The 26,157-nt window shown below is 46.5% G+C and overlaps 3 protein-coding genes across 12 annotated transcripts in view; 2 read left to right on the plus strand and 1 right to left on the minus strand.

Moving 5' to 3' along the window:
- Positions 1-5,631, minus strand: part of DHX57 (DExH-box helicase 57) — a 21,279-nt gene extending 15,648 nt beyond the window's left edge. For 2 of the 4 annotated variants that reach the window (XM_087775563.1, XM_087775560.1), the window contains exons 1-5: positions 5,595-5,631; positions 3,980-4,194; positions 3,139-3,291; positions 2,728-2,898; positions 1,168-1,979 (exon numbers count right to left, since the gene is read on the minus strand). In XM_087775563.1, coding sequence (XP_087631689.1) covers positions 1,168-1,979; positions 2,728-2,898; positions 3,139-3,291; positions 3,980-4,185 — 1,342 coding nt within the window. In that variant the 5' untranslated portion in view covers positions 4,186-4,194; positions 5,595-5,631. Of the gene's footprint in view, positions 1-1,167; positions 1,980-2,727; positions 2,899-3,138; positions 3,292-3,979; positions 4,195-4,942; positions 5,226-5,594 lie in introns of those variants that run through there. The other 2 variants (XM_087775562.1, XM_087775564.1) reach the window with 2 other exon arrangements.
- Positions 5,632-5,699: 68 nt separating this feature from the next.
- Positions 5,700-11,447, plus strand: MORN2 (MORN repeat containing 2). The gene is made up of 4 exons (XM_087775589.1): positions 5,700-5,811; positions 5,916-5,966; positions 6,722-6,826; positions 7,934-11,447. The coding sequence occupies exons 1-4, from the start codon at positions 5,773-5,775 to the stop codon at positions 8,078-8,080; spliced, it is 342 nt and encodes a 113-aa protein (XP_087631715.1). The 5' UTR covers positions 5,700-5,772; the 3' UTR covers positions 8,081-11,447.
- A 1,279-nt stretch (positions 11,448-12,726) lies between these two features.
- The window catches only part of ARHGEF33 (Rho guanine nucleotide exchange factor 33), a 32,085-nt gene continuing 18,654 nt past the window's right edge, over positions 12,727-26,157 (plus strand). For 5 of the 7 annotated variants that reach the window (XR_015708383.1, XM_087775565.1, XM_087775567.1 and 2 more), the window contains exons 1-3: positions 12,727-12,826; positions 19,147-19,301; positions 22,663-22,712. Coding sequence is in view for 4 of the 7 variants with exons in the window: in XM_087775565.1 (XP_087631691.1) it covers positions 19,280-19,301; positions 22,663-22,712 (72 nt within the window). In the remaining 3 variants the exon portion in view is untranslated. Of the gene's footprint in view, positions 12,827-19,146; positions 19,302-22,662; positions 22,713-26,157 lie in introns of those variants that run through there. The other 2 variants (XM_009475800.2, XM_087775568.1) reach the window with 2 other exon arrangements.

The following is a 26,157-nucleotide window of genomic DNA, read 5'->3' on the forward strand; positions in this document are numbered from 1 at the left end:
GTTTGCCTTCCTGAACGTTTTTGATGTGTCTCAGCTCCCCTCTCCAATTCACCACACGACCACTGCTATGGAGCACAAGACTGTGATGGCAGCACCAGTTTAAATTACTTAAACCTACACTGTAACATTAAGTATTAAGCCACCGCTAAGTACTTTTAAACCAAGGCTGAAACTGGACCAGGTACTTTGGTGCCTACTGCCTATCAATTGAAGTGGGATTTGCTCAGACAGTAAGCCAGCCCTTGAAAGTTTTAAGACTACATTTATCTAAACAAGGTATTTTATAACAGAAGGAAGATTTTATAACAGAAGGAAGATTATTTGGAATCTCTGATTTCAATTTCTGGAACAAAGCTGTCTTTCTGTGGGGCTGTTAAAAAAACAGAATAATTTGTTTTGCTGTAACAAAAAAATAGGCTGTCACTATTTAGGTGCTCTAAAACATGATGCAGTTGTTCTTGAAAACTCTCCTGAAGAAGTCTGCCTTAGATAAAACAGTTTTGGAATTGAGAGCTTGAAGGTCATCTACGCCACAGAGTTGCTGTCACCCTGCCATAAGTGACACAGTCCCAACTCTCCCCCTGTGAAATCAATCTAGTTGCACTTGCATGTAAAAAAAAGGATGATACCTTGAACAACATTCTAGAACCGCTTGCAACATTTACTTAGCCTTAAATCCACCTTTCCAAAATTAATTTTGAGGAGGTGCTGGTAATATTAATTAAAAAAAAAAAAAAAAAAAAAAAGATGTTTCTGAATTGATGAGTAGCAGATGCACCAGACTTGCAAACAACCTTCCCCATAACCTCCCAAGCACACTTCTCTGGTCAATTTTAGTGAGCTCACACCACATCTCTCAATGGCTTTTTATTGATTGTGTGGGAATAGGCATTGTTCACTCTGCCAACCCAAGCTCATTAGCTCTGTGGTCCTTTAACTCAGTTCTGGCCAGCAGAAAACCTCTCTGCTGCAGCTTTATATCAGAAGGGACTTCCTGAAGCACAGACAGATTATGGGTCTGGCTCACCACATGACCTTAATCTCCAAAACCAGATTTGGAACAGATGCCTGAAATGGCTCTTTGCCTTCTCTTTTTCTTTTCTCTTTTTTTTTTTAATCTTTTTGACTGTTCTTAGCCCAGAAACCATAGAGGGAAATTTGGTGTACCTTCAGACATTCGATTTGAACCAGATGTACTCTCTGTCTGTAGCTTTACCGAAGGTGTTGCCAGCTGGGACATAGGAGGAACACTAAACTTGTGGTGAGTATTTTTAAGTAACTCGCTTATTTCAGATTCATCTTCTAAGCAAGTCACTAAGGTGTACACCACTGGTTCATTAGACTCTGCAGCTACCAAGGCCTTTCCAAAGAGGAATTCAGCAATGTGTAAACGACAAGCAAGAGGTAGATTGTCATCGGTGGAATAAAATGCCATAAGAGGTGCCTGGAGTGGATACTTGCTTTCTTCAGGAAATCTTACTTCAAGTTCATATACGGGACCATCACTGTTAGGTCGGAGATGAGCATCATCTACAGAGTTCCTGGCTGCTTTTAGTGGGTGGTTTGGAGGAAATTCATGTCCAAATCTGCATTTTGAACCAAACCTGCAGCCTCCTTGGAGATAAAATTTACATATTTCCTTTGAAGTCTGCTTTGCTGTGTCCCTAGTACAACTACCCTTTTGTTTAGATTTGCTGAGTCTGTCTGCTAGGTACTCCAATTCCAAACTAAAAGTCCAAACACGGTTTTGAATTCTTTCTACAAATTTGTCTCCATAGATTGACCGGAGTGCAAAAGCCTCTTCTTGTCTCTGTTCTAAACATTCTTCTTGACTGGCTTCAGCAGCCGTTGCAGAAACCTGCATCTTCTCTCCATATCTTTCGGTAAAGCACTGCAATAGCAAATACTCCAATGATGCCCCAATATTACCATTGCAGGATCTCAGTACTCTCCTACAACGCTCACTGTCAAAACCATACCTGCAATAAAACAGAGACAACATGGCAACAAGTGAGTGACAGAGACTTTTATGAAGCAAAATAACCACAGATCTGCTTGATTGGGCTTACAGTAAGGAAGGATGTATGGCATGAGATACTATTACTACTATTGGGGGAAAAAAACCCACACCAAAATATTTATGCTATTTTAAATGACAGCAGCAGCCAGTAATTCGGTGTCTGTGAATGCTAGTCTGTTGTTTATAAGGTGACAAATTAGTTCATGTGGCAACTATCTCACACCTCAGAATGTAACACGTAAGATTTACAGGATTAGATTTCCCAGTTGAACTATATACAATAAACTCTTCAGAAAAAGCTGAGTCCTTCACATATAAAACACTCTCAAACAAAGCAAAAATAGTTAATAAATGCTCATATCTGAGCAACATGGATGAAGAACACTTACAAGGTTTTGAAACATTACCCACCTGGAAGAAACATACATATAACAGCAATGCTCCCTGAGCTTTCCCAATACCTGTTTCATTGTCTTGGAGAAAGAATTGAAAACTTCACTGAAAAAAGGTTGGAGTGATTTATTTTCATAAAACCGTTATTTTAAATTCATCTAGTTGAGGATTAAATTTGTAGGAGATACAAACTCATCCATTCTGCACACAGAACTTCCCTGGAGCGAAGAGGGAGTCCAAGCCCTGAGGGCTTACAGTATAGAGACTAGTGATTTACCTCCTCAGGATACATATTATTCACTGAAAAGCATCACCTGGAGAGTTTGTTCACAGCAAACGAGGACACTTCACTTTCCACAATTCTGTGCTCAGCTGGCTCAGCAGACGACCTTGGTATTATATCAGAAATTTCCGGATCTGTTGACCAGCACTGTTCATCATCAAGGTAATCACGTTCGTCATCGTCTTCACCAGAACCAGCTACTCTGATAAAAAGAGTTATCAAATTAAAATGAAACAAAATTATACTGTTGAGTAGTCACAAAACTGCCTCCGCAGTTTTAAATCCTCCATTTAAATGGAGGATTCTGCTACCCCTTTCCCAGAGTTAATATCGTAGAAGAACAAAGCAGACTCAAACCCACAGGATCTGAGATCAACTTAAAAGTTAAGGGGAAAGAGAATACTGGTTTCATTTCTAATAGTGTGCCTCCGTTTAAACTAACTCTGATTCAGGAGCCAGCTCCTGCCCTTGAAGCTCTTGAAGAAGTTCTTTCACTCTTCTCTGATTCTCCGATGTCATGTGTATGGTCTGCAGAGGCATTCTCGCTTCAGGTCTCTGTTTCGTTTGCCCTCCTCTTCTGGCAGGGGCATTTGATCTAAAAATTAAAACAGAACATAACAATGACTTCTTTGCCTGGCTCAGATGATCTTGACTGAATTGGGATGTTAGGACCCAACCCTGTAATTCAAAACAGGAAAAACAGAAAAAGACAAGTCCATCACCTAAGGATTATTCAGTTGGGTTCATTCTTATGTGACCAGGATGCGTGTGTCTATATCTGCGTGCGCACACACATGCATATGTGTATTTTATCCTGTGTCAAATCCAAAGTGATTTAATAAACACTTTGCTAGGTAAAGCTGTTCTCAGACTACAGTACAATGACGTATTTCTAAGCTAGATTGGTCAGAATACATTCAGCATACTAAATTCACTCTAAATTGCTTATTTTCCATGGCCCAGCTTCTGCTTTGTAATACACAAAAATGAATATCCTGTGTTTATTAGTGTTTTCTGATCAAAGACATTCTGAAATTGCTTTATGACCAAAGAAGAAAATCAGAGGTTCTAATCATTTTTTAAAAAAAAAAACAACTTTCCTAGCTATAAAATGTTGAAAATGTTAATCAAAAAAGACATGTAAAAACTGCTTCATACTGAAACAGCTTCATCACCCCTTCACTCTTCTGTGTATTCAAAGATGTCTAAAAACCAGCCCCAAAGTATCCCAAACATCTCTATGCCAAACCCCTCCAAATTAACAGAAAGATTGGGATTCCAGCCTTGGATCCTCGAAGAGACAAAAATCATCTCCATCGTCCCAGATTTTGGTCGAACATTTCCTATTTCCACCAAGTTTAGACTTGTTTGAATGGCCACTGCTGCCTCCTCCTCTTCCTCCTCCTCTTCCTCCTCCTCTTCCACTGCCTCCTCTCCCTCTTCCTCCTCCTCTGTTGGGCTTTCCTCTTTTCCTCCCTGCTGAACTCATGTTCTCTTGCTGAGGAAGAGAAAAAAAAAATAGCCCTCAGTTATAAAGATGATTTAGCACATTGCAAATGTCCAGGCACACATTACGTTATTTGTTTTTCCACGTGACAAGAGATGTCAAACTGCAGTTAATTATCTCTATGTATTTGCGTGTATTTGTATGCACCTGAAGCAAAGCACATTCTTCCAGAACACTGTTAAACAAGTTCTGTGGTTTTAGGAAATAAAAGTAATATTCCTCACAGCTGTTCAATCAAAAAATGCAGGATCTCTGGCAAAAGGATGAGCCTACCAGCAGTGCTGCCTAGCCTGGGAGCTCCAGTTCTGCCACTCTGATGGAATTTTCTTGGATACGGGAACCCGAAGGACAAACCTTCAGGAGAACTTTCACAGCAGAAAGCAGCCTGTGCCCTGCCACTTTTCAACTCGGGAGCTTGCAGGGCTGAGAGTAAAAGGTCAAAGGGGAGCTAAAGCCAAAGACACAGTTTGTTTCCACATTAACCTGCTCCTGACCAATTCCCTTCTGCAAGGAGCTGCCCAGATGGCTGAGCGCTCTGTGAAGCCTGGGCAGGGGAGTGATTAGGGACCTGTCTTGGAAAACAGAAGCCCTCCTCTCCTTCTCACAGCTCTGACTCAAGCAGCCCGTTAGCATTAAGCAGCTGTCAGTGACAGAATGGCCCAGCATCCTGCTCCTGCAAAGGGAAAGCTATCGCAGGGACAGGTGAGCAGCTGTGGACAGTCTGGCAGGAGCTCGTTACCTCGATCTTTGCACTGGCACCCCAGAGCCAGGACAAGAACTGATGTGGCCACGCATGGGTAACAGCCCAAACGAGGGCTTGGAGAGCAGCAACAGTCTGGGGCTTGGGAAGAAGCAAACCTCTCTTTTTGTGGCAGTGCTCCCCGCTGGAGCTCCGCCAGGACTGGACAGGATGTAACAGACAAAGCTGACCCCACTCAGAGCAGCCGGGCGTGAGGGAGGGTGAGAGGGTGAGGGCGGCAGCCGGACACAGACGCCCGCAGCCGGCCCCGAGGACGCTGCGCACGGGGTCCCTCCCAGCCGCCCCCCGCCGCACGCAGCCCCGGCACAGAACAGCTCCGCTCCCCGGGGTCGCAGGGTCCCCTGCCGCCTCCCCAGCACACCTCCTGGGGTGGCCGGTCACCAGCGCCCCACACCCGGCGATCCCCAGGCCTCCTCTCCGGGCCCTGCCCCTCCCTCACCGCAGGCTCCCCGTCCCCTCCTCCCGCCCGTGCTCCCGGGACCCCATCCCCCGCCCACCCCCTCCCCTCAGCCCCCTTCACGGCCCCCCCGCGCACCCCCTTCCTCCACGGCGCCATCACGCCCTCCCGGGGACTCCCCCGCCGCCCTCCACACCCCCGGGCCGCCCCTGCCTCCCCCGCACCGCACCGCACCGTTCCGCTCCGCACCGGCCCGCCGCAGCGTCCCCTGACCCGGAAGCGCCCGCCTTCCCCTTCCGGGCCGCCGGCCTCCCTAGCAACGGCGGACACTTCCGCCTGGCAAGCATGGCGGCAGCGCTGTCTCCCCGCGCCCCTCACACGGTGCCCCGCCGAGAGGACCGAGCGCTCCCCGATGAAGAATCGCACCCTCAAGCAGCACACTGATAATTACGTGCCGTTTCAAGCTGCTGTGTATTTGAATATATATTTGTGTACATATATTCGAATTTCAGCCAGCAGTTGCAACAGTGACACTGGTTGTTTCTTTCTCAACAGATGCTGCGGCTTTTAAAGTGTCTTTCACGTTGCCAAATAAGGACAACTATGGTAAGAAAATCTTGGTAGGTGCTAATTCCTTTTGCAAAACTGAGTGTATGGGATTAAAACGGAGGAAACCCGTGCCAGTCTCAGGGCGAGGGTTACGTTAAGTGAGAAGTGACCCCGAAGCTGCGCGGCGGAGGTGGGGAGGCCCCTCCGGAGATCCCCGGCCCCCTGCGCACGCAGGGTCACCCATGACGGCTGCCCTGGATCACATCCATCGGGTCTTGAATATCTCCACGGACAGACTCCACAAGCCCTCCGGGCAAACTGTGCCAGGTTGGAGTTTAAAGCAAAAAATTATACCAGCAAAAATGGGCTATTACCCAAGTAACACGCTGCTTTGGCTGTGTAAGAACACCTCCCAGACACACAGAAGCTGCTGTGGGGGTGTTTCCTCAGGGTCCTCCTGCAGAGAGCCACAGCCACCCCCCTGATGGTCCATTGGGGCCTGCTCTGCCCCACGGCAGCTCCCCACCACCCCCACAGTGGGGCTCGGTGGTGGTGGAAGAACGGGTAACAGGACTGCGGCTGGCCGCACTCTGTGCATGGCACCCAAAGGCGCCTGCTCCAGCGGGGCTCGCGTGCTCCAAGGCCCCATCTCAGGGAGCAGCCTGTTCACAGCAGATGGAGAGTCAGCTCTGGGAGAAACAGCTCTGTGCAACAGAAGAAATGCATGGCACGATCTCATAGGTTTTTGCCTCTCAGATGCTCTCTGTCTTGAAGTGAAAATACCTGCCTTCCACCACTCTCATTTTCTAAAGGGGGAGTGCAAAAGGACACCTGAGGGTGTGCTTGAGAGGAGTGGTTATGGAGTCCACACCGGTGCCAACAGAACTATGTACGTCAGCAGCTGGAAAAATGACAAGGTAATTTTAAGTATTCCTTCATTTTAAGCTTCCTGTGGATTTGGAATGGAGTGTGTCTCGCTATATCCACCCTTAAAAAGGCACAGAAAGGAAAGTCATAACCTGAGAAGGATCAGACCAACGCTGCAGGCTCTTCTTCCACCTGGGAATCTTGTCAACAGCCCAGTCTGAAGATCTGAGACACTTGGGGTCCTTGGATGTCCTTCTGCCTCCTGAGGCTCCTGCAAACACACTGGTCCTTGCTGGCAGGCAGGCCCTGGTGAAACACCTGCGCAGTGTGGCACCGGTGCTGCCCAGCGCGGCCCAGCCACCATGAAAACCCTGCATGAATGGGCTGTGCCATAGGGATGGGCACAGCCCTCCTGCGCATGTATCCCACACCACGCACGCATCCCACAGTGAACCAGGGGAGCTCTGGCCATCGACGCGTACACCATTGTTTGGCTGCCCTTGGCTACTGAGTTCCCCAGGGCTGAATTAGTAAGTACAGGAAAATTGCTTATTTTGTTGATGCTGGAGAGGAGACAGTCCTTGAAACTAGACAAATAAGGAATTTGCAATTAGGAAACAGCATCTTGTGGCTTTATTAGATCTGGTCTGGCCTTTTTTTCAGTCTCTTACAAAAATATTGGTGCAATGATAAGAGTTAAGATTATGCCACAGAAGTGCTTTACAGCACAGATTTAAATCTCCAGGCCTGGCTTAGTGGCCTAGGCTGAACAAATTAAAGACTTGCTCTGCCTTGATCCACAGAAATAAATTCCAGAAAATTTCTCAGGCTGTCAGGGTAGATGAGTTATTTGCAGGGCTGGGGAGAGCAGTTCCGTGCTGCATAGATTGTTAAGATCCTGTGAGACTACCAGCAGAGGAGGGGTTTATTGGACACTGTGGCTGGCCAAACACTTCTAAGCTCTTACCTGAAATCCTTGTAGAAGCAGAAACCTGTCTAAATCTGAAAGAACAGTCACTTTCCTCTGCATTATCATAGCTGAATATGATGGCAGACTCAAAGGCAGCAATCTGAAAGGATATTGTAATGAAAGGAAATAATACTGTAAGCATAAACATTAACCATTTTCTTTATCCTTCGTTTCTCATTAAATGCAGATGAATGGTACTGGAAGGCTAGAACATCCTTCTAGGGCAGTTTATGAAGGCGAGTTCAAAGACAACATGTGTCATGGGGCTGGAACCTACACATTTCCAAACGGAGCAAAGAACATTGAACCATTCAATGAAAACAAGTATGCTTGAAGGGGAAGAGTCGTGTAGTCTTTTCTGTTAGTTTTGATTTCATAAGCTGTAAAATCCAAATAAAATTCACCCAGCATGGGAGTAGGTTTCTTTTGCTACCAGTGGAACTTGCACTGGGTATCTGAGATTGCTGATCCCAGTGGTATCCTTTTCGCGAGATCAGTCAACAGTCTGTGATTCATTCCCAGTCGGAAGTTTTCAAGATGGTTATTCCACCCACCCGCTTTTTCTTACCAAGTCTCTGGGCTTAGGCAGAGTTCAGAGAAAAAGAACAGTTCAGACCCCTTTCAGAGCTGTTGTTTCAAGCTGTCTGCCTACAGATGCATGCAGAAATACAGCGCTGATAGTTTGCAGAGTTTGTGTTTACTTATTTTTTGAGGTACACATTTCAGAGAGATGGGAAAACGTGGAGGTTTATTTTCATCACTCAGAATAAAATATTTTAGTGCCACTCATATAAACATCAGCCAAGTTAATTTCTTTTGAATAAGGGTGTGTGTTTTGAATTGCTAAGATACCACCTTTTTCTAAAACAAGAAGTTGATACCCACTTCGTAATCCACAAAGCAGATTTAATAAGAAAATTAACCTTAAAAAATGACATGAGAACATTCATGTTTATTCTCCTTAAATGACTTCCCTGTCAAATTTGCTAAGTCTGATTTCGGTTTAATTTTTCTTTAAGTACCTCCCCAGTCCAGTATCTGAAATAAATCTATGTTTGTTAATATATGGTCTTTCATCAGAAAAAAAGCTGTCTTGCCCTGCTGACCAAAAATAATAGCAACAGTAGTACTAGAATGATGACCAATTCTGTTTTTAAATGATCAGACACCAAATGAAATACGTGTTCCAGAATGTACCCGGATACAAAATGGGAATCTGTATGACAAACTCAAACATTTGGGGAAAAATTAAAGACATTTATTTCAATGCTTTAGAATAGATTGAGTTAAGTTACACCTCTGTTACAGTGACATGTTAAAAGCTCCTACAGAGCTTCTGTCTTTTGCTGTCATATGAAAGGACAGACGTGAATTCTTCATGAAGTCTAAACCTGTGAGTACTCATCATTTCAGTGAGGGCATTCAGCAGTAGATCACGTGTGTAGCTTTACAGGCATTTTCTCTCGACAACCTTAGGGTGATGCCTCTACTCTCTTGTGAAAATATAGTCCATCACAAAGGGGCCAGCGCAGTGCCTGTCACTAGTACCTGGTCTGTAGAGAAAACCAGCTGGTTCTGATTTGAACTTGTGATTTCAACTAACTAAAATGCAAAGATCCAATCTTTGCCAGCCACTGCCGTTTTCACCAGGGAATGAAGACTTCTCCTTTTTGACACTGGTTTGTGACTGTTAATACACGCCACTCCCTGGCAGCCCAAGGCAGGCTATTTTGCCAAGTTTCAGGATTGCCAGCTTCCACCTACGCACACGAGATAGGTGTCAGTTCACCAGATCACTGCGGCTTTCATGAGAGAACATAAATAGGCAGCACCATAGCAACTTGCTGTGACTGCTAGGTGGCTTCATTTTGTAAGGGAAACGAATCTCCAGCAATTGCTTTTAAAAGTTATTTTCCTCTCATTTGCAAGGGATGCTGATGCATAGACATTTCTTTTTTATAGCAGTTTTCAAGTATAATGAAGAGCTTGATCACAGCTTTCAAAAATCAGCAGAAATACGTGGCTTATGAGGACTGAATTCACATGGCAGTTACTTTTTTTTCCCGCAGGAGGCTGTAAATCCTTGCACTTTTGTCATAACAGCATGTAGCAGGATGGGGAAAGGGCAGGAGAGGATGGGTTTTTACAGCAAGATCACAGAGCAACTGGCTGCATACACTTACACATCTTTAAGATGTCCCTAATGAAAGTCAGGCTAAACTTCATAGGACAATGCCTGGTAACTTCAAATCATGACTGGGACTATGAAGGTTTTCCTGTAGAGGCTACATGCTGGGAGGATGTTAGTATAAGTACCGTTTTGCAAAGAAAGGAATATGTTCCTTGGCTGTCTAACCTGTGTGCTTTGTAGGTCAAAAATTTTACAGGCTTTTTTTTACTTTTTACAAAACTTTTACATGCGGGAGAAAGTTAAGGCAGGTACTTACACTACACTGGGAAGGTTCCGATCCCTGGCAATTTGTCTGGGTAGTGCACACGTCACCGTGCTGCCACAAACTGATTGCGTTCTTAGGTTGGATGTGTGTCATTACAGGATGGAAGGTGAAGGAGATGTTATAGATGAAAATGGAGCGGAGTGGCACATTTCATGTCTCGGCAGCAGTGGGACTGAAGCAGAAGTTGAAAACGTAGCTATTTGGCACAGGTTAAAGGCAGCTCTCTGGTTGCATTCTGGGTTCAACATCTGTGACCAGTTTTCAACAGGCATCATTGATTTCTTCATGTATTTATTAAAAATAACCCCTGAGGATGCATGTTAAAATTGAGTTATTTTTCTTTTCACACTGATCACCTGAAGTCTCCTAAGTGAAAACCTTGAAGAAATGAAGTTGGATAGGGTGAATTTATAAGTGGAGCAGTGGATGACTAGAATTCTTTTATTTTAACTTGCCCTAGGAATATCTTTCTCCCTGAGTTTCGAAAAAACCTGTCATCAACAAATGAAGCCTAATTTATGCTTAACTCTTGTAACTTTCCCCAGAAAACAAACCTTGCCACCCACAGAAGCTTTTGCAAACACAGTGCTCCTATGATCACGTTTACCCTAAGCCAGGTGTTGCATAGTGGGGTCAGGGCAGAGAGCAAGTGCAGCTGTAACGTGGTAGTTACATCCTCACAGGTCAAGGCCATAAACCCCAGGCTCGGTGCCAGGCTGCTCAAGGACAGCCCTCCGCCATGCACCAAACTGCTCTTCTCTGGGAAGGGAAGTAGACAGGAGAGCGCACAAGGGAGACGTTGCCACTCTCCTATCAGGAAGTCTAATGCAATGAAAAATCTATTTCTAATTTTGTTGGCATTTGGTCATCAAAGGTCTCTGCACTATGAATCTAAATACTTGGCTTTACAAAGCAGAAAAACTGCTTTCTAGTTTAAAAAAAAAAAAAACAAACAAACAACACAACGTACCAGTGCTGTCAGGAAAAAATGTGTGTTGAGTCTTTGCTTGCCAGGTATTTAATGGAGTTTTAGTAAATACCTGTCCTTGCCTCCATATTTGCAGACACAATGTACAAATGCTGTTCTTCAGATGTGCCTTCAAACACTCAGTTTGTTTTGCTAGGATTCGTAAAAATCTTGGGCCCTGTGGTTTCTTAGCAAAATGCAGCACATTATCAGCAGACTGAAACATACTGGGCCATCTGAAACAAAGCAGCTCATGGATCATTTGGCAATGTAATACCTTTCAGCCCTTTTTCTTTAAGTTGTCTGTAGGAAAATCTCTATTTGAAATGTTTAGTTCGTAGATTCATGAAGCTAAATGTTTTTCTTTTTATTAATAAAAAAAAAAATCTTTCCTAGCTTGAGCTGTTTGTTGAATCCCCAGGTATCTTTGACGCACCAAAAATGCGCTTTCCAGCAAACTCCTTCAGAATTATTTCATTTTGTTCAATTTTGTTGTTTTTTTCTCCTATATAGCCAGATAAATAGCCAGCTCCAAAAAAGAAATACAGCGTCTTCTGTCCCTAGTCCTTGACTTCAGAGGTAGCAGCATCTCGCACAGAGCTTCTGTTAATCTACGAGCCTGTCCTTTCAGCTCCTTTACTACGACTCCACATCACCACATTTATCTGTGCTGCACAGCAATTATACTGTGTGGTTTTACATTTCAGGTTTTCTGCCTGAAGGGTATCTTTGAAGCAGATCTTTGTCTTGCAGGTTTCAGAAATTAGTCTGCCTTTTGTTACTGTTCCTCCTCCTTTATGTCTCCCTGCTCTTACGCTTCGGAGTAACTCACTAGAGTGGCTCAAACCTTTTCCTGACACCCCTGGCCTTGGGCTACCTGCATTCTCCCCACGCTTTCTTGATGCCCTTTGGAGCAAAAAGCCCTGCAGGACCTCAGTGAAGAAATGGAGCAGGCGTGGAGGGCTGCTGCCTCCCACTCTCCCACCTCCCTCGAAGCCCTTATTTATTTTTACTCAAAGGAAATTTTTCATGATCTAACAAGCAACAAAACACCCAAGTGCTGGTGGTGGCTGCTCCCCTGCCCTGGCTAGTTTGGCAACCTTGCTCTTGGGCCCAGAATGAAGGAAGGGGAGCCCTCTTGGCCCTGGCATCCCTCGTGAGGCCACGCACGGCAGGAGACTGAGGGTGTCAGAGAAAGCGGGGAGGAGCTGGTCCCGTCTCCCTGTCCCCAGCTGCAGGCCGCCTCGCTCGGGTGCTGCAGGAGGTACTTAAGAGCCTCCGAGCTCAGCGAAGTAGCAGGGACCACATCAGCAGCCGGCTCTCACCACACGGCCCCCTCCGCCCGTCACTTCACAAGGCTTCTCGCCCTCCCTTCGCAGCAGCGTGCAATTCTAATTAAAAAGGAAAAAAGTCGGTATCAACTTCTGCCAAGCGCACAGTCCTGGTTTTTGCATGGGGATGCAAGGATGTGACCTGAAGATTACATAATTAGAAGGCATTTGTTATGCTTGCGTTTCAAATCAGTGATTAGCATGTGACAGTCCCATCCTGGGAAACGTCAAGCCACCATTGCTCTCCTCTCTCTCTCCGTTCCTGCACAGTGCTAATTCCCAACTCTGGCAACCGCCAGTGCTGAAGGATCTTCAACTAGCCTGGGGTAAGTTTAAAATGTACTCGGCATGGGATGAAGAGCGGGATTAATAATACCATTTTTCATATTATTGGAAAAAAGCTAGAGGCGTAGCTATTTAATGTTGCATGTGCAAGCACATAAAATGGTATTTAAAGTATTTTGCATCTTCAGTGCCCACAGTTATTTCCAGCTGATTTCTTCTAAGACTGTGTATGGAGATCTAGCTTCTTAGCGTGCTGGAGAATCTTGTGAGGCTGCATTTATAGTAAGGTCTCTAAAACACCAGGTTAAAAAGACCTTTTTTGCTCTTACCATTCAAGAGCTAAATTGAAGTATCATGCTGAATTGAAGTATTTGAATGACAACTGCGTTAGAGTTAGCTGGAGACAAAGCGTGAGAGTAAATCACTGATTTTTTGCTCTCTTTAGAGGACTGGGGGTTGTTCTCCAAGTGGGATGTTTAAAACAGCCAGCAATCTCAGCCGGCAGGAGACAGTCATCAGGAATATCCCAAGCATTTATTTAGGAAAATTGTGGATGTTTAACAACTGAAGCAGCAAAAGTGCACATGGCTTCCCCTGCACTGCACTGTTACCCATGTCATGATTTCAGAAGCAGAATGGGACAGAAAGCCAAACAAATAGTAACTGCTGTGCATCAAGGCTAGGCTGTAAATGCTTTACCGTTTGCATGCTGATGCTCGGGATATTTGGTTGGTCTTTTTAACCAGCGATCCTCTGCACAGTTGTGCCGCTCCATGTGGAGGAGCACTGGAAGGGCGAGCATGGTCACACAAAGGCAGCGCAGGCTGCGGGACCTGCCTCCCCTCCCTCCCCCACGCACAGCTTCGGGCGGGAATCCCACCCCTGTGCTGCCGCGGGGGCACCTCGCTCCGGCCTTCGACCCCGAGACTGGGGCACAGCTAAAGAAGGCAACCCACTGGGACCTCCCTGCCCATCCACACCTTCTCCCTTGGGGATCCCATGGGAAGTGGGTGCCGCCTCAGGCTCTGTTAACTTTCACGCGCTGCCCGCTCTGCTCTGGGGTGGCTGCGGTGCCAGCTCCTCGTGCAAGGCACCAGGGCAGTATTCTTTGCTGGACACCAGTGGCCAGGATCATGGCGATCACTAATGGCAGAGGTGGCACTCAGCTTTGGTTCTTGGGCTTGGCAGATTTGGCTGCTGGAGGGAAGACAGGGAAAATACTTACTTTTGCCCTGCAACTATTCTCTGAGCTTTGCTCTGGAGATGTCATTCTGGCTTGATGAGAGCTGCAAGGAGGGTAAATGAGTTTTAATGCTCAGCTCTGAAGAAACAAGCAAAGCACGTCTTTGCTGTTTCTTGTTCCTAAAGCAGGGGGGCCACGGGCTTGGGTTGCAGGCCAAGACAGTCTGCTGATGGCTTCATGTGACTGGGTGTTGAGCCTGTCCAGTGGGGAGCTTGCAGAGGAACAATAACATTGCCTTGTTGATGAGGAAACTACCCTGTGGTGAGCTGGCATGTCAGGCAAACCTTGGATTTGCTGTGGGTGGAGGCCTGACGATGGTTTAGGAAAGCAGCCTCATGGGGGGCTTGCTCTCAGGGCTAATGTGCACATGCATTCATGGATGTGCATATGGGAAGGGGTTAAGGGTGTGGGGCTTGCTCAGTACTGAGAAAAAAAGGTGAAGGGGGAAATCGTCTTGCAGCTTTTAATTGCCTCAAGGGGGCTGTAAAGCAGATGGAGTCCAGATTCTTCCCAGAGGTGCACAGTGAAAGGCAATGGGCGCAAGCTGCAGCAAAGGGAAGCCCTGACTGGACGCAAGGAAAAATATTCTTCCCCAGGGTACTGGAGGGCCCAGAGAGGCTGCGAAGACTCCAGTGTGGGAAATATGCAGACTCGAGCTGGACACAGCCCTGAGGAACCTGATCTAGTTTGGAGTTAGCCTTGATTTGAGCAGGAGGTTGGACTAGAGACATACAAGTGTTCCCACTCACCTAGACTCTGCCATGAACTTATGACTTGCTCACTGCCAGCAGAGGCAGGATTTGACCAAGCAGCCCACATCCAGGGTCTTAGGGCCAAATGTCAGTCCTATTTTCCAACTCCTTGCACCCTTTAGGAACGAGCCAGACACTGTTCAGCCAACTCGGGCCGACTGAAACCCTTGTCCCCAGTGAGGACAGTGTTAACAGCTTCCCCACCCGGCAGTCAGGGGGAACAGAGGACAAGCATTTGCTCCAAACCATGGTGAGGTGCATGTTTTGTTTGTTTTAGTGACGAGGAAGGACTGACTAGTTTTGTTCTGTATATTTGGCAATTCCGAAGAACCAGGGACAGGCAGGCAATGTTATATATTCACGGAGTCCAGCAGTGAGCCCTAAATGCTGGAAAGTAGCCAATGTAATGCAATTATTTAATATAACAAAGAACCGAGGGGTGACTCAGGAAATTGCAGGCTGCAGCTAGAGGACACACGAAAGACAGTTACTCTGCTAAAACAGGGAAGATTTTCTGGACCCACTTAACCAAGGTCAACCTACTTTGCAGTGCAGTCATATAGCAGAGCTCCTTGTGGTGCCTGGAGCAGGAGGGGATGGCGGCATCCCCGGTGTCCCAGTTTCAAAGCCTCACTCCTGAGCTCTACAGAGGACAGAGACTGTGCTGAAACATTGTCCTTGTCTGCATGAGTGCAATGTGGAAGCTCCTCAGTTAAATCTCCATGCTGTACAGGTATTGTTTTGAGTTCCCGCTAGAAGGAAAAATTACTTCTGATACCAGGAAACCACAGCGTTTTTACAACCCGAGAGATAAGATACAATGCCACAGGGCTCCCTTCCAGCCCCATGGGGCCCTGAGTTGAAAGTGCATGGGAACAGGCGATAGGTAACAGGGCAATGACACATCCTCATATGAGCCCTTCTTCTACAAGTATTACTTCTCTCTCATTAAAACCTCATGTAGGTTATTTTTCTCCATAGCAGACAAACCTCCTTCTTTGTACTGGACCCAAGACGTTTCATGTCATCACCTGTAGCATGGCAGAGGGAGAAACGCCCTCCTGTGAGCTTCTCCTCTTAGGTGAGGAGACATGACAACTCATGACAACTGCAGGTTTCCATGTGTTAGTGGAGGGTAGCCACAGATGCTCTTCCGTGTTGCATCCTTCCCTCTGCATCACCGTCTGTGAGACCGATGGCATAGCCCCGGTGATGTGCTGGGCAGGGGGACCTGCCGAAGTGGGACCTAGACAGAGACACAAGCATTTTGAGGTCTCAGATGCCTGGGAGGAGCTGGTGTAAGAGTGGAAGTAGAGAGCACTTGCTGGAACCGAATTATGCTTTAATTCTGGGTTTTCCTCACCTTGGATGCCTGCCACTGCAACCCATTTATACATAGTTTCCTCATGCATTACAGTCTGCAGACTCCCCCATTTAAAGCTGTGCAGCACTATGGGTTACAGATTCTCACTTTTGCGTGCTCCCACAATAAATGTTCTTGGTACCGGCAGGATATGGTTAACCTGCCTTGCGAAGGCCAGAGGTATGACTGTCACGTTGTCACTGGAGATTCAGGGATCTCCAGAATAATTCAGCAAGTGGATAATAAAATTATAAAATCTTTATGACAGGCTATGCAGCTAGTGCATTTAATAGTATATTAACTAATTCCATACTAATTGGTGTTTGTTTATTATTATTATTAATAGTTAACAATTATATACTGCTATATTGCTGTAACTGGCATGGTAAAGCATTAATAATATAAAAGCAGAACAGGTAAAAACATGTACGGGTTTTTGTTAAAAAGAAAAAAATTAATGAATTTCCAGCAAAAAGCTGTTTTCATTGTTTTCAGTGAAAATGTTTATCACAGAGGAGGTTTATGTTTCTTTCATATCTGTTTTGCCTTTCCTATTTGTTCCTTTTCCCTCAACATTGCACAAACAATTCTGAATTTTGAAACCAGTTCTCAGTGTTAAACAAACTGGTCCCAGTTCAACAGCCCAATAACAAAAGCCTCAGGAATTTGCTATGGCATTGACTAGTCTAAACTGGGAGCGAAGTTTAACAGCTTTGCTACTAAACAAGCTGCTACTGAAGTTGAAGTTAAAAGTCTGTTTTGCTCAGAGACCCAAACTTAAGTACCCTCTCCTCAAAACTACTAACTGGGAGGTTTACCTACTTTAAAAACAATTGCATATTTATGTGTTTTGGAAGCAAATAACATTCTTGCCATTCTTTGGAATACCTATCAGAAAAAGATTTTTTTTTTTTTTCCCCCTGCTAAAGAGGGCTGGAGCACACAGCATAGGAGGAGAGGCTGAGGGAGTTGGGTTTGTTCAGCTTGGGGAAGGGAAAGCTGGGGGGGTCCTACAGCCATCTGCAGCTACCTAACGGGGGTTATAGACCAGACAGTCAGGCTCTTCTCACAGACACAATGAAAGGATAAGTTGCCATGGGCACAAGCTGCAACAAGGGAAACCTTGACTGGCCATAAGGAAAAAATTCTTCCCTGTGGGAGTAGTGCAGCCCTGGGACAGGCCCAGAAAGGTTGAGAAGTCTCCAGCCTGCGAGATACTCAGACTTTGACTAGATGGGGCCCTGAGCAATCTGATCTAGCTTTGGGGTTAGCCCTGCTTTGAGTCAGACAACTCCAGAGGTCCCTGCCCATCTAAACTCTACCATGAGCCTAAGAGTCTTCAGAACAAAAAAAAAAAACTTCTACACTATCAGCGGATAGAAAACAGATGTAGTAAACTATTACGTTTATCTCACTGTAACCAGGTATCCACCCAGAAGCTTCCCCAGCCTGTTTGTACAAAGCCCACATCCAAAGTCCCTCCACCTTTGCTCAGGTTTTCTACATGCATCACCAAAGGATCCTCTGTCCTGAGAAGACAGCAGATCTTCTTAGGAGATCTCATAAGCAGCTCTCTTACAAATAAGAAGTTTATCCTTTCATTAATCCTCAATCTCAAGAAGATGCTAAACCCCAAGTCCCTCCAGCACTGTGCTGGAAGCCTTTCAGTCCACATCATACCCTCAGCAAGAGGCTGGCTGGGTATGCTGACGGCTGTGCCGCTCCCAGCCTGAGCACAAGAGGCATCCCTCGCCACAGCTCACAAATGCTCAGCATCGCTCCCATCTCGGGGGCCCCGATGGTGCCACCACCCTCCTCCCTTGGGAGTCCCGCAGTGGAAAGCTGTCAGGTCGAAAGTGTGCGGCCCCCAAGCTACGCTGCTGACTGCAGCAGAGGCAACTGCTTCTGCAGCGATTTCCTAAAGCCACCCAGGGCTCTTGCATCCTTTGCATCTCTCCCATCTATTTAATGTTATGTGCCTTCCTCTGTGCCTACTTCCCTGAAAGCATCACCCCAGGCTTCTCTGAACCACCACAGCCCTCCTGGCAGAGCTGTGTCAGCAGAGCTCTGTGCTGTAATTACACTGGCCCCTCCAATCCCATTAGCAAAGCTAACGATAACTCACATCAGCCTTGGGCATATCTATGTCAAACAGGAATGGAGGTGGGAGGTTATTCTAGACTCCTAAATCCCATCTAGTTTCCTAGTATGGCTGGACAAAAGCAGACTTGAATTAAACCCTGGGGAGAGGAAGTGTGGATGTGGGGCAGTGCCCATGCTGATAAGAGAAGTGTGAGCTGGTGCAATCCATTTTTCTGGGGCTCTGCCTGCGTCATTAATCAGGCATTATCTTAAGACTGTTCCCAAGGTCCTAACCCCATTACTGGACTGATGAGGTGCTTTACCAAGGGAGTGACTTGGGCACGGCATCATGCTCTGGTGGCCCTGGTTTCCAGAGAGGCTGCAGCTCTACACATCGAGGTGCCTTGCAGCACTCCTGTGCCTCCAAAAGCCAGGGAGACAACTGACAGAGAAGGCAGGCGTGGCAGTACAAGTGCCTCCGAAAGTGCTGGCAGGATTGTGCAGCAGCATTGTGAAGGCAGTATCTCTGTGGCCCAAACACAAGTTTGGAGGACATTTTGGGTGATTAGTTGCATAGCAAAAAGCTGGTTCTTTGATGCAGAGCACCCGTGCGAGACGTTCATGTGCCATTCAAAACACATCTCATTTTGCTTCTGTGTTCATACAAGAAGCACCTTACTGAGCAAATAGTCTCTGTAGGATTACATAGTACCTCTTAATCACCCATCCACGTAAGCACAAATGGCCTTGGGCTGGGAGGGAAGCGTTTGTACTTGCACCCACTCTGCTTGTGGAGACACTGTGAACCCAAACAAACCTTTAGGACGCCTCATTCCCTCTCAAATCCCTCCTTCTCCCTCTGTTTTCTGAACTTTGAGCATCTCCGCTCAATAAACCCTTTCTGCATCTTTCTGCACTCAGGGTTCAGACCAGCTGACCCATCGCAGGGCTCACATGTGGGCAGCTCTAAGCCATGGGATGTTCCCAGTGACCAGCCAGAACCCTCCAGAGTGAGGACAGGAGTCCCTGCGAGGACGCACACCCTATAGCAGCCATGGACTCAAACAAACAAGAAGGTAAAACATCCTCTTATTTCACTTCTTGATAGTATGAAAGACAGCGAGGAAGAAACCTGCTCTTGTATGACCTGTCTGTTGGCAGCTGCCACCCAGCCCCCCGAGAGCACCTCTTAGCCACGGGAGCTGTGGGTAAATGTTCCCTTCTTTTAGTTTCATAGAAATATCTGGGATTTGAAGCTTCTATCTCTTATTTTAGAAACACCTCCCTCTCCCTTCTGGAAAATAATCCTGTGGCATACGCAAAGGCCAATGTGGGAAGGCATTCCCCTCTCTTGCCTTGGACCCCCTCTGCCTTGGGGATGTACAGAGACTTCTAACTGTCAAAAGCTACAGCTTACATGAGGGCACTGTGATGAGGATCTGCTTCTCTCCCCGACATGCGTTGTTGCAAGGGGTTCTTGTTCATGTCAGTGCCACAACCCGGACTTCTGCACCAGTGCCGATCTTGCAAGCACCAAGATGTGTCGAGGCCACACTGCTTGCATGCAACCAGTCCTGCTACAGTCAGCAGCACTTCTAGAAAGTCTGCAAAGCTCAGGGGTTTCAGGTCCAGGGTTTTAGTGGTTACCTGCTTTAGATGTTCTTCTTGCAGAGGAATGTGGGGCTGGTGGTACTTGCTTTCCACCCCAAACCCCTTGCAGCACTGTGCTCTGCCTTGCCACCTCAGAGGTGACTGTGTCCATATGCTGAGGAGCTCTTGAAACTATGAGGAGCAGGGGGAGCAGCTTTGGGAGTGCCCATAACTGTCAGCTCAGGAGAGAGCCTGGACCATCTCTTTTCCTCTTAAAAGATGCTTGGTGGTGTCAACATTCATTCCTGGCATAGGTAACGGAAGAGTTAATTTCTCTATTATTATTATTCTAATTTGACTAAATTAGGTCTGTGTACCTAGGCCCCTGCACTACAGCAGGCTGAAAGGGAAATTAATTCAGGGATTTTTTCCAATTAATTGGTATGCCCCCATGGGCTGCAGATGTTCACTGCAGAAATTGGGAGATAATCACAAAGCCCCTTGCTTCCCACAGTGCAACTGTGAGGAGCCTCCTCTGCTCCAGCTCTTAGCAGTGACTTTATAGAAATAATCTGGGTTTTGACTGGGTACATGCAGAGAGTGCTTCTGCTCATGCTCATGGCAAAGGTGGGTAGTAAAATCACAGTAGCAGGGATCCTCTCCCCTCTTCTGTTCTTGCTCAGGAGCAGCTCCTTGCTTTGAATGTGTCCAAGGACATTACAGACTAATCTGTATCCAAACCCAAATGGAAGATCCCTACAGACTTCTGCAGGGCTTGGGTCAAGCCCTCTGTATTATATATCAGATTGATAAACACCCAAAGAAAACGTGAGGAGAGATCATGGCTCTTCCTTGCCGTGCCGTGCTTCTACCTGACACCTCTAGCCCTTCACAAAGCTCAGCATTCAATATGTCCACCACTTTGCAAAAACAGCATCTTCCTTTCCTCCCAGCATCTGGTTTGTATTTGCTATTAATTAAGAAACATGTCCTCTTGCTCTTTTCAGGTCAGTCATTACCATCCCACAGTAAGAGTCCAGCAGTAACGTTTACATCAGAACAGACATGTACCTCAGTTTTCTTGATTCAGGAGGATCGCAGTACACACCTGCTGCCTTCTCAAGCCTCAGCTCCGGGCATTGTGAGAAAGCTTCATCATTCACTTCAGGCCAAAAGTCAGTTTCTAGTTCATGGGCTTGCAGAGAAGATCTGAAAAGATGACCCACAAGGGCCAAAGCTGAAAATGAAAACAACCTGTCATTTAAAAGATGAAACTTGGGACTGGGTGCGGGCTGGCTGATGAGTTTTGACCCCAAACTGCCAGCAGTTTGGGGTCATGGTTAGTTCTCCCAATCAGCCTGCTGTCCCTTGTTCTCCCCAGGAGGAACCCCAGAGGATATTACCCAGAGGGTCGGTGTCTGACCCTGCTACCCAACCCCACAGCTGTGAGACCAGCCAGCACGGGGAGAAAGCGGTACATGGGCAGAGAGGGGCACACGGCCTCTCCTTCTCTGCCTCTCTCTTTCGCGAGTCGCTGGGGAATTTGCTCACGTTCCCCTGAATCAGGACAAATCCTAGAGACCAGAACAGGGCCAATTCATAGGTGCCCTTGGCAGTAACCCATATTCCCCCTCAGGGGTAAAGAAATCAGAACGTAGCTGTGCCTTGTAAAGCTCTGACTTCCAGGCTTCAGCTTTCCACTTCATGCACTTGCTGACTGCAGAGAGTCCTCCCTGCACCCTTTTCAAGCCTCTGCAGGACTGAATTTCTGTGGTCTTAAAGGCCCAGGTGGGTAAGGCACTGAGCATCTGCAGCCAGCATGGAAAGAGGGAGCTTGGCTGCCCCTAGAATTGGGCATGGGGTCACCGGTCATGTCTGTGACTGACAGCAGAGATGGGTGAAGCAAATTCTTGGAGGCAAGAGAAGACCCACCTCATGATGTGACATTGCCAAGGGGAGGAGATCCAGATGAGGAACTGGGTGGCATGGTGTTTTCTGGGAGTGAAGGCCAGCCAGGGAGCCTGACGTAGGGAATAACATGAGAACTGATGGCCATTGGACTGCAATTCCCTCAAAGTGCAATGGTGGCACACACAGCAATAATTTCTGTTGGATAATTGAAGGTTTCTGCACGAAGAGACAATGTTAGAAGAGGAAATAATAAATATAGACTTCCTGCTTTCAATCAAGAACACATTATGCCAAGAGATAATGTCTCTGCAGTGTCCAAAACAGTTCTGCTCCTCCATGAGCTAGGTCTGTTTCAGAAATGTTAAATCTAGCTCCATTGTACAAGATCAGGTGGGATCACAATGCCACAAAAACCTAGGAATGATGAAACTGATGAAAAGATGTATTTTTCTGGTGTTACAAAAGACATGATTACTGCTTGGAATGGATTGTGATAAAATATAACCTAGGGCTTAAAATATACAGATCAGATCAGCTTTTTGTGGAGATAACAGAAATACATACACATATAGTAGAGGATAAAATTCACAATTTCAGGAACCTGTTACTAAAGGCTGGTACACAGAACTGAACTTCACAGGGGGCAATTTAGTCCTAATTGCACACACAAGGTTTCTCACCTCTTTGCATGGATCAGCTTTGGACAGACACAGGACAGCAAATGAGGTGAATTTAATGTCTGATTTAGGTGAGCCATTCCTGTTTTATAATTGCAGTTTATTTTACAAATGATATGGTGCTCACACCTCCTAAAGTGAGACTTGAGTACTTTGAAACTGATTTGTACCTCAAGAGGGATTTCAAACCCTCTGTTCCAGTTATTTATAGCAACCATAATAAGTCATTTTAATTGACTGAAGTTCTTTATTCCCACAGGAGAGACTGAAAGTGTGCCTGTGAGTACCCCTGCAACACAGATTTCCCAGGTAAAGATGAGCAAAATGCCCTAAATAACTCCAAGAGTTTAAAGAGTTACTAACAGATAAACAGTGGTTAAAAAACTAAATTAAGTGGAAGGGAAAATGTAGGCACTTACAAGGAACATGGCAAATAAAATGTGCACACTGCATGAATAAATGTCATACATATCACATCTCGGGCTTCATCTTAAAAGACACTTCAGTAAAATTTCTCTGCTCACAACCAGTTGTGTTTAGACAGGTGATTTGTGAGCTCAGATAATTAGCTGGCATCATTAGCACCAATTAGAGAATGTCAATTCGCTGGGCCGGAGGGAGATTTCATGGCTGAGCTCTGATGAGCTTTCACCAAATCCGATGAACTGTCCCAGGAGCAAGGATGTGTTGATTGACATGGGGCGGGGGTGTCTTCCCCAGCAGGGGGCCAGGTCTCCTGGGGGGCTCTGGGTTATCCTGGCAGCCTCACAGCTCCTTGGACCATGGGGTGCTCTTCTTGCCTGATAATCCAGAGCAGCCAGGTCAGCCAGAGCGTTGAGTCTTGCTGCGTGTCTCTGTCTGGCTCCCCAACCAGGAGCTTGGAAACCCTATCTTTGAGCCCACGTTGGCTCAAGGTGATTAGGATTTCCAGAGCTCTGCCGCCGCTATTTGAGTTGACATTCTTGCTGCAATTAGCCACCATGGATGCAACAAGACTGTCTATACCACAGCCCAGGGAGCATCCTTCCTGTAAGATGCAGTTTCAGTGTTTCCACAGTGATGTTTCCCACATATTTCCAATCTGCAGTAAACGCAACAGTTTTGAGCACTTTAAACCTTGGTCTGGTTCAACATGGAGCCATACTCTGAAAAAGAAACATATCCCTGAACTGGAAACCCTGACTATTTGAGACATCCCTTGTCACCACTGCAACACTAATGCCCATAATTGCTTGTAAGTGCACCATGGCAAGTAGAGAAGATACTGCTTTCCATTAACTAGTCAGTGCTTCTCTTGTCTCATCCTCTTTTACCATCCAGACAGCTCCAACCAGGAGCTGTGACTGGGTTGCTGAAGGGCCCAGCACAGTGGATCCGACATGCATGGAAAGCTAGCACACTGTTGGGACTGTGTGCTGGGAACGCTACACACACATGTTGCTTTCCAGAAAAACACACCTGAGATGTGGATACCCAAACGCATCCTTTAAATTAAAGTTACCAGCTGGCTGTCCCCTTCTGCTTCAGCAAGAGCCCTATGGACACTGCAGTTACCAAAAAAGACTGCACAGGTGTGAAACAAGAACTGATAAGTGCTTGCAGCCCCTTTAAGTATCTCCATCCTTCTCTTCAGTCCTTACCCTGCTGCTCTGCCTTTATTCCTACCACCCTTGCCTAGGAATATAAATACTGGATATACTCCTAGGGCCAGGTTCTCTACCACTGTAAATCAGCACAGCTCTGCTGCTTTCCTGCTATGAGGCATCATTGTAAGCCTTCCTAATGCTTGGCTGTAGAAGTGCTGCCCTTAAATGTAGGAGTTAGTAACTGTGCTAGAAGTTAGTTTTTCCCTGGTAAAAGCATACATCATGCAGCTCAGAAAAATCAGATCCAGGCTTTGTGGCAAGTGTTGGACTTTGTGCCAGATTAGTTTCAGGCAGTATCCTCAGGCAGCCCTCTTCTGGGTGACACAACGTCTACTTGCTTCTTCAGATCACAGAATCATAGAATCGTTTAGGTTGGAAAAGACCCTTAAGATCATCAAGTCCAACTGTTAATCTAGCCCTGCCAAGTCCACCGCTAAACCATGTCCCTAAGCACCACATCTACCCATCTTTTAAATACCTCCAGGGATGGGGACTCAACCACTTCCCTGGGCAGCCTGTTCCAATGCCTGACTGCCCTTGCAGTGAAGAAATTTTTCCTACTATCCAATCTAACCCTCCCCTGGCGCAGCTTCAGGCCCTTTCCTCTCATCCTATCACTTGTTACTTGGGAGAAGAGACCGACCCCCACCTCGCTACAGCCTCCTTTCAGGTAGTTGTAGAGAGCAATAAGGTCTCCCCTCAGCCTCCTCTTCTCCAGACTAAACAACCCCAGCTCCCTCAGCCGCTCCTCATAAGATCAGCCACATAAGAAGATGTGCAAAGCAATGGACAGTAGATAAGCTGGGGGAAGTAACACAAACAGTACTCCTGCACGGCCACAGGATTTTGCTCTTTTCTAGGATATAACAGCGTAATTATTCCTGTGCAGTATTTCTTCATCATGAGCCTGTTTTCTACTGTTTTTGACAGGCTTCAGCTCAAGGTCCCTGAGAGCAGGCCCTGTTCTAGTGTAAGGACCCTAGGCAGCTGCCAAGGGTGGAAGATACAAATAGCCATCCCTTTGGAGACACAGAGCCCTGGACAGCCTGGCTAGTGCTGGGGGGGATATGTGGGGACACAGCTACTCATGGAAGCAAGGGTTCCCTCTCATCTTCTCAGTGGGAGCCAGGGCAGTAAGCCCAGCTCACCAAGGCTCTGCCCTCTGCTTTCCATCCCAGCCCTTCCTTCCATAAGCCATCCCCATCTCCTGGCCACAGCCATCTTCCCTGGGCTGCCTCAAAGTCTGAACAAAGCTTTAGGCTGCAGGGACAGTCACTATCTTTTGCAAATGGCTCAAATTGCTGGCACCTGCTGAGGGAGGATGGGGGGGCTCTGCAGTTTTGCTGCCTCTGGTCCTGGAAGCAGCATCAGTCCTGTCCACCCTCTGGGGACAGTACAGCAGGTGAGACAAAAATAGAGGCTCAGCGAAGGAGATTTCACAACTGCTTTTATATAAAATAAGTTTTATATAAAATAAATAAATATATATATATAAAAACTAGCTCCACTCTTGCAAACTGGAGTCAAAACCAGCCTGAGAAATGCTCCTTGTATGTCTTCTGATCTCACCCTTCTCCTCCCTTCTAGCCACCATTACTTCCTCCATGTGGTCATGGTTCTCCCCTCCATGTTGGGAAATGCATGCTCCCCTCTCCAGGTGGACTTCGCCAGAGAGTTCATATCCTCATTGGGCTGGAGGACAAGCGAGAGTCACAAGTGACTGCTTCTCAGTGCCCTATTAATCAGAGTCATGTAAAGACGGGAGGAGAATCCTTCATTTCCTCATGGGCAGCTACCCACAGAACACAGCACAGTTACTTGGTCTCACTAGAGATTTTACTTGCATGGTTTTTCCACACAGAGCTGAAAAACATCAGGGCAGCAGGTAAAATAGCCGCTGCAAGCTGCATGGGGCCGAGAAAGGATGCACCGGGCAGGACAGACCCAGGCTGGGGTCTGGAGCACTGGGAAGGATACACAAATAAACCAAGCTAGCACTGTGACTTCAAAAGCAGAGACTGGCCAACAGTGAACCCCAAAATAACAAGTGACTGTCTGCTCTAAGATGCAGAGAATATTTTAGTCCAGCCTCTAATCCAAATCTTTCT

This window comes from Nipponia nippon, unplaced genomic scaffold (genome assembly GCF_047370975.1).
Source record: "Nipponia nippon isolate SJK-2023a ecotype South Korea unplaced genomic scaffold, ASM4737097v1 scaffold_4, whole genome shotgun sequence".
Taxonomy (NCBI): Eukaryota; Metazoa; Chordata; class Aves; order Pelecaniformes; family Threskiornithidae; genus Nipponia; species Nipponia nippon.

What these genes read in the sequence shown, in the direction of transcription:
- MORN2 (XM_087775589.1), top strand. Translation starts at nt 5,773, where the DNA reads ATGAAGAATCGCACCCTCAAGCAGCACACTGATAATTAC. An exon ending in AGCAGCACACTGATAATTAC is followed by an intron (nt 5,812 to 5,915) that starts GTGCCGTTTCAA and finishes CTTTCTCAACAG; the next exon opens with ATGCTGCGGCTTTTAAAGTG. An exon ending in GCAGCTGGAAAAATGACAAG is followed by an intron (nt 6,827 to 7,933) that starts GTAATTTTAAGT and finishes CATTAAATGCAG; the next exon opens with ATGAATGGTACTGGAAGGCT.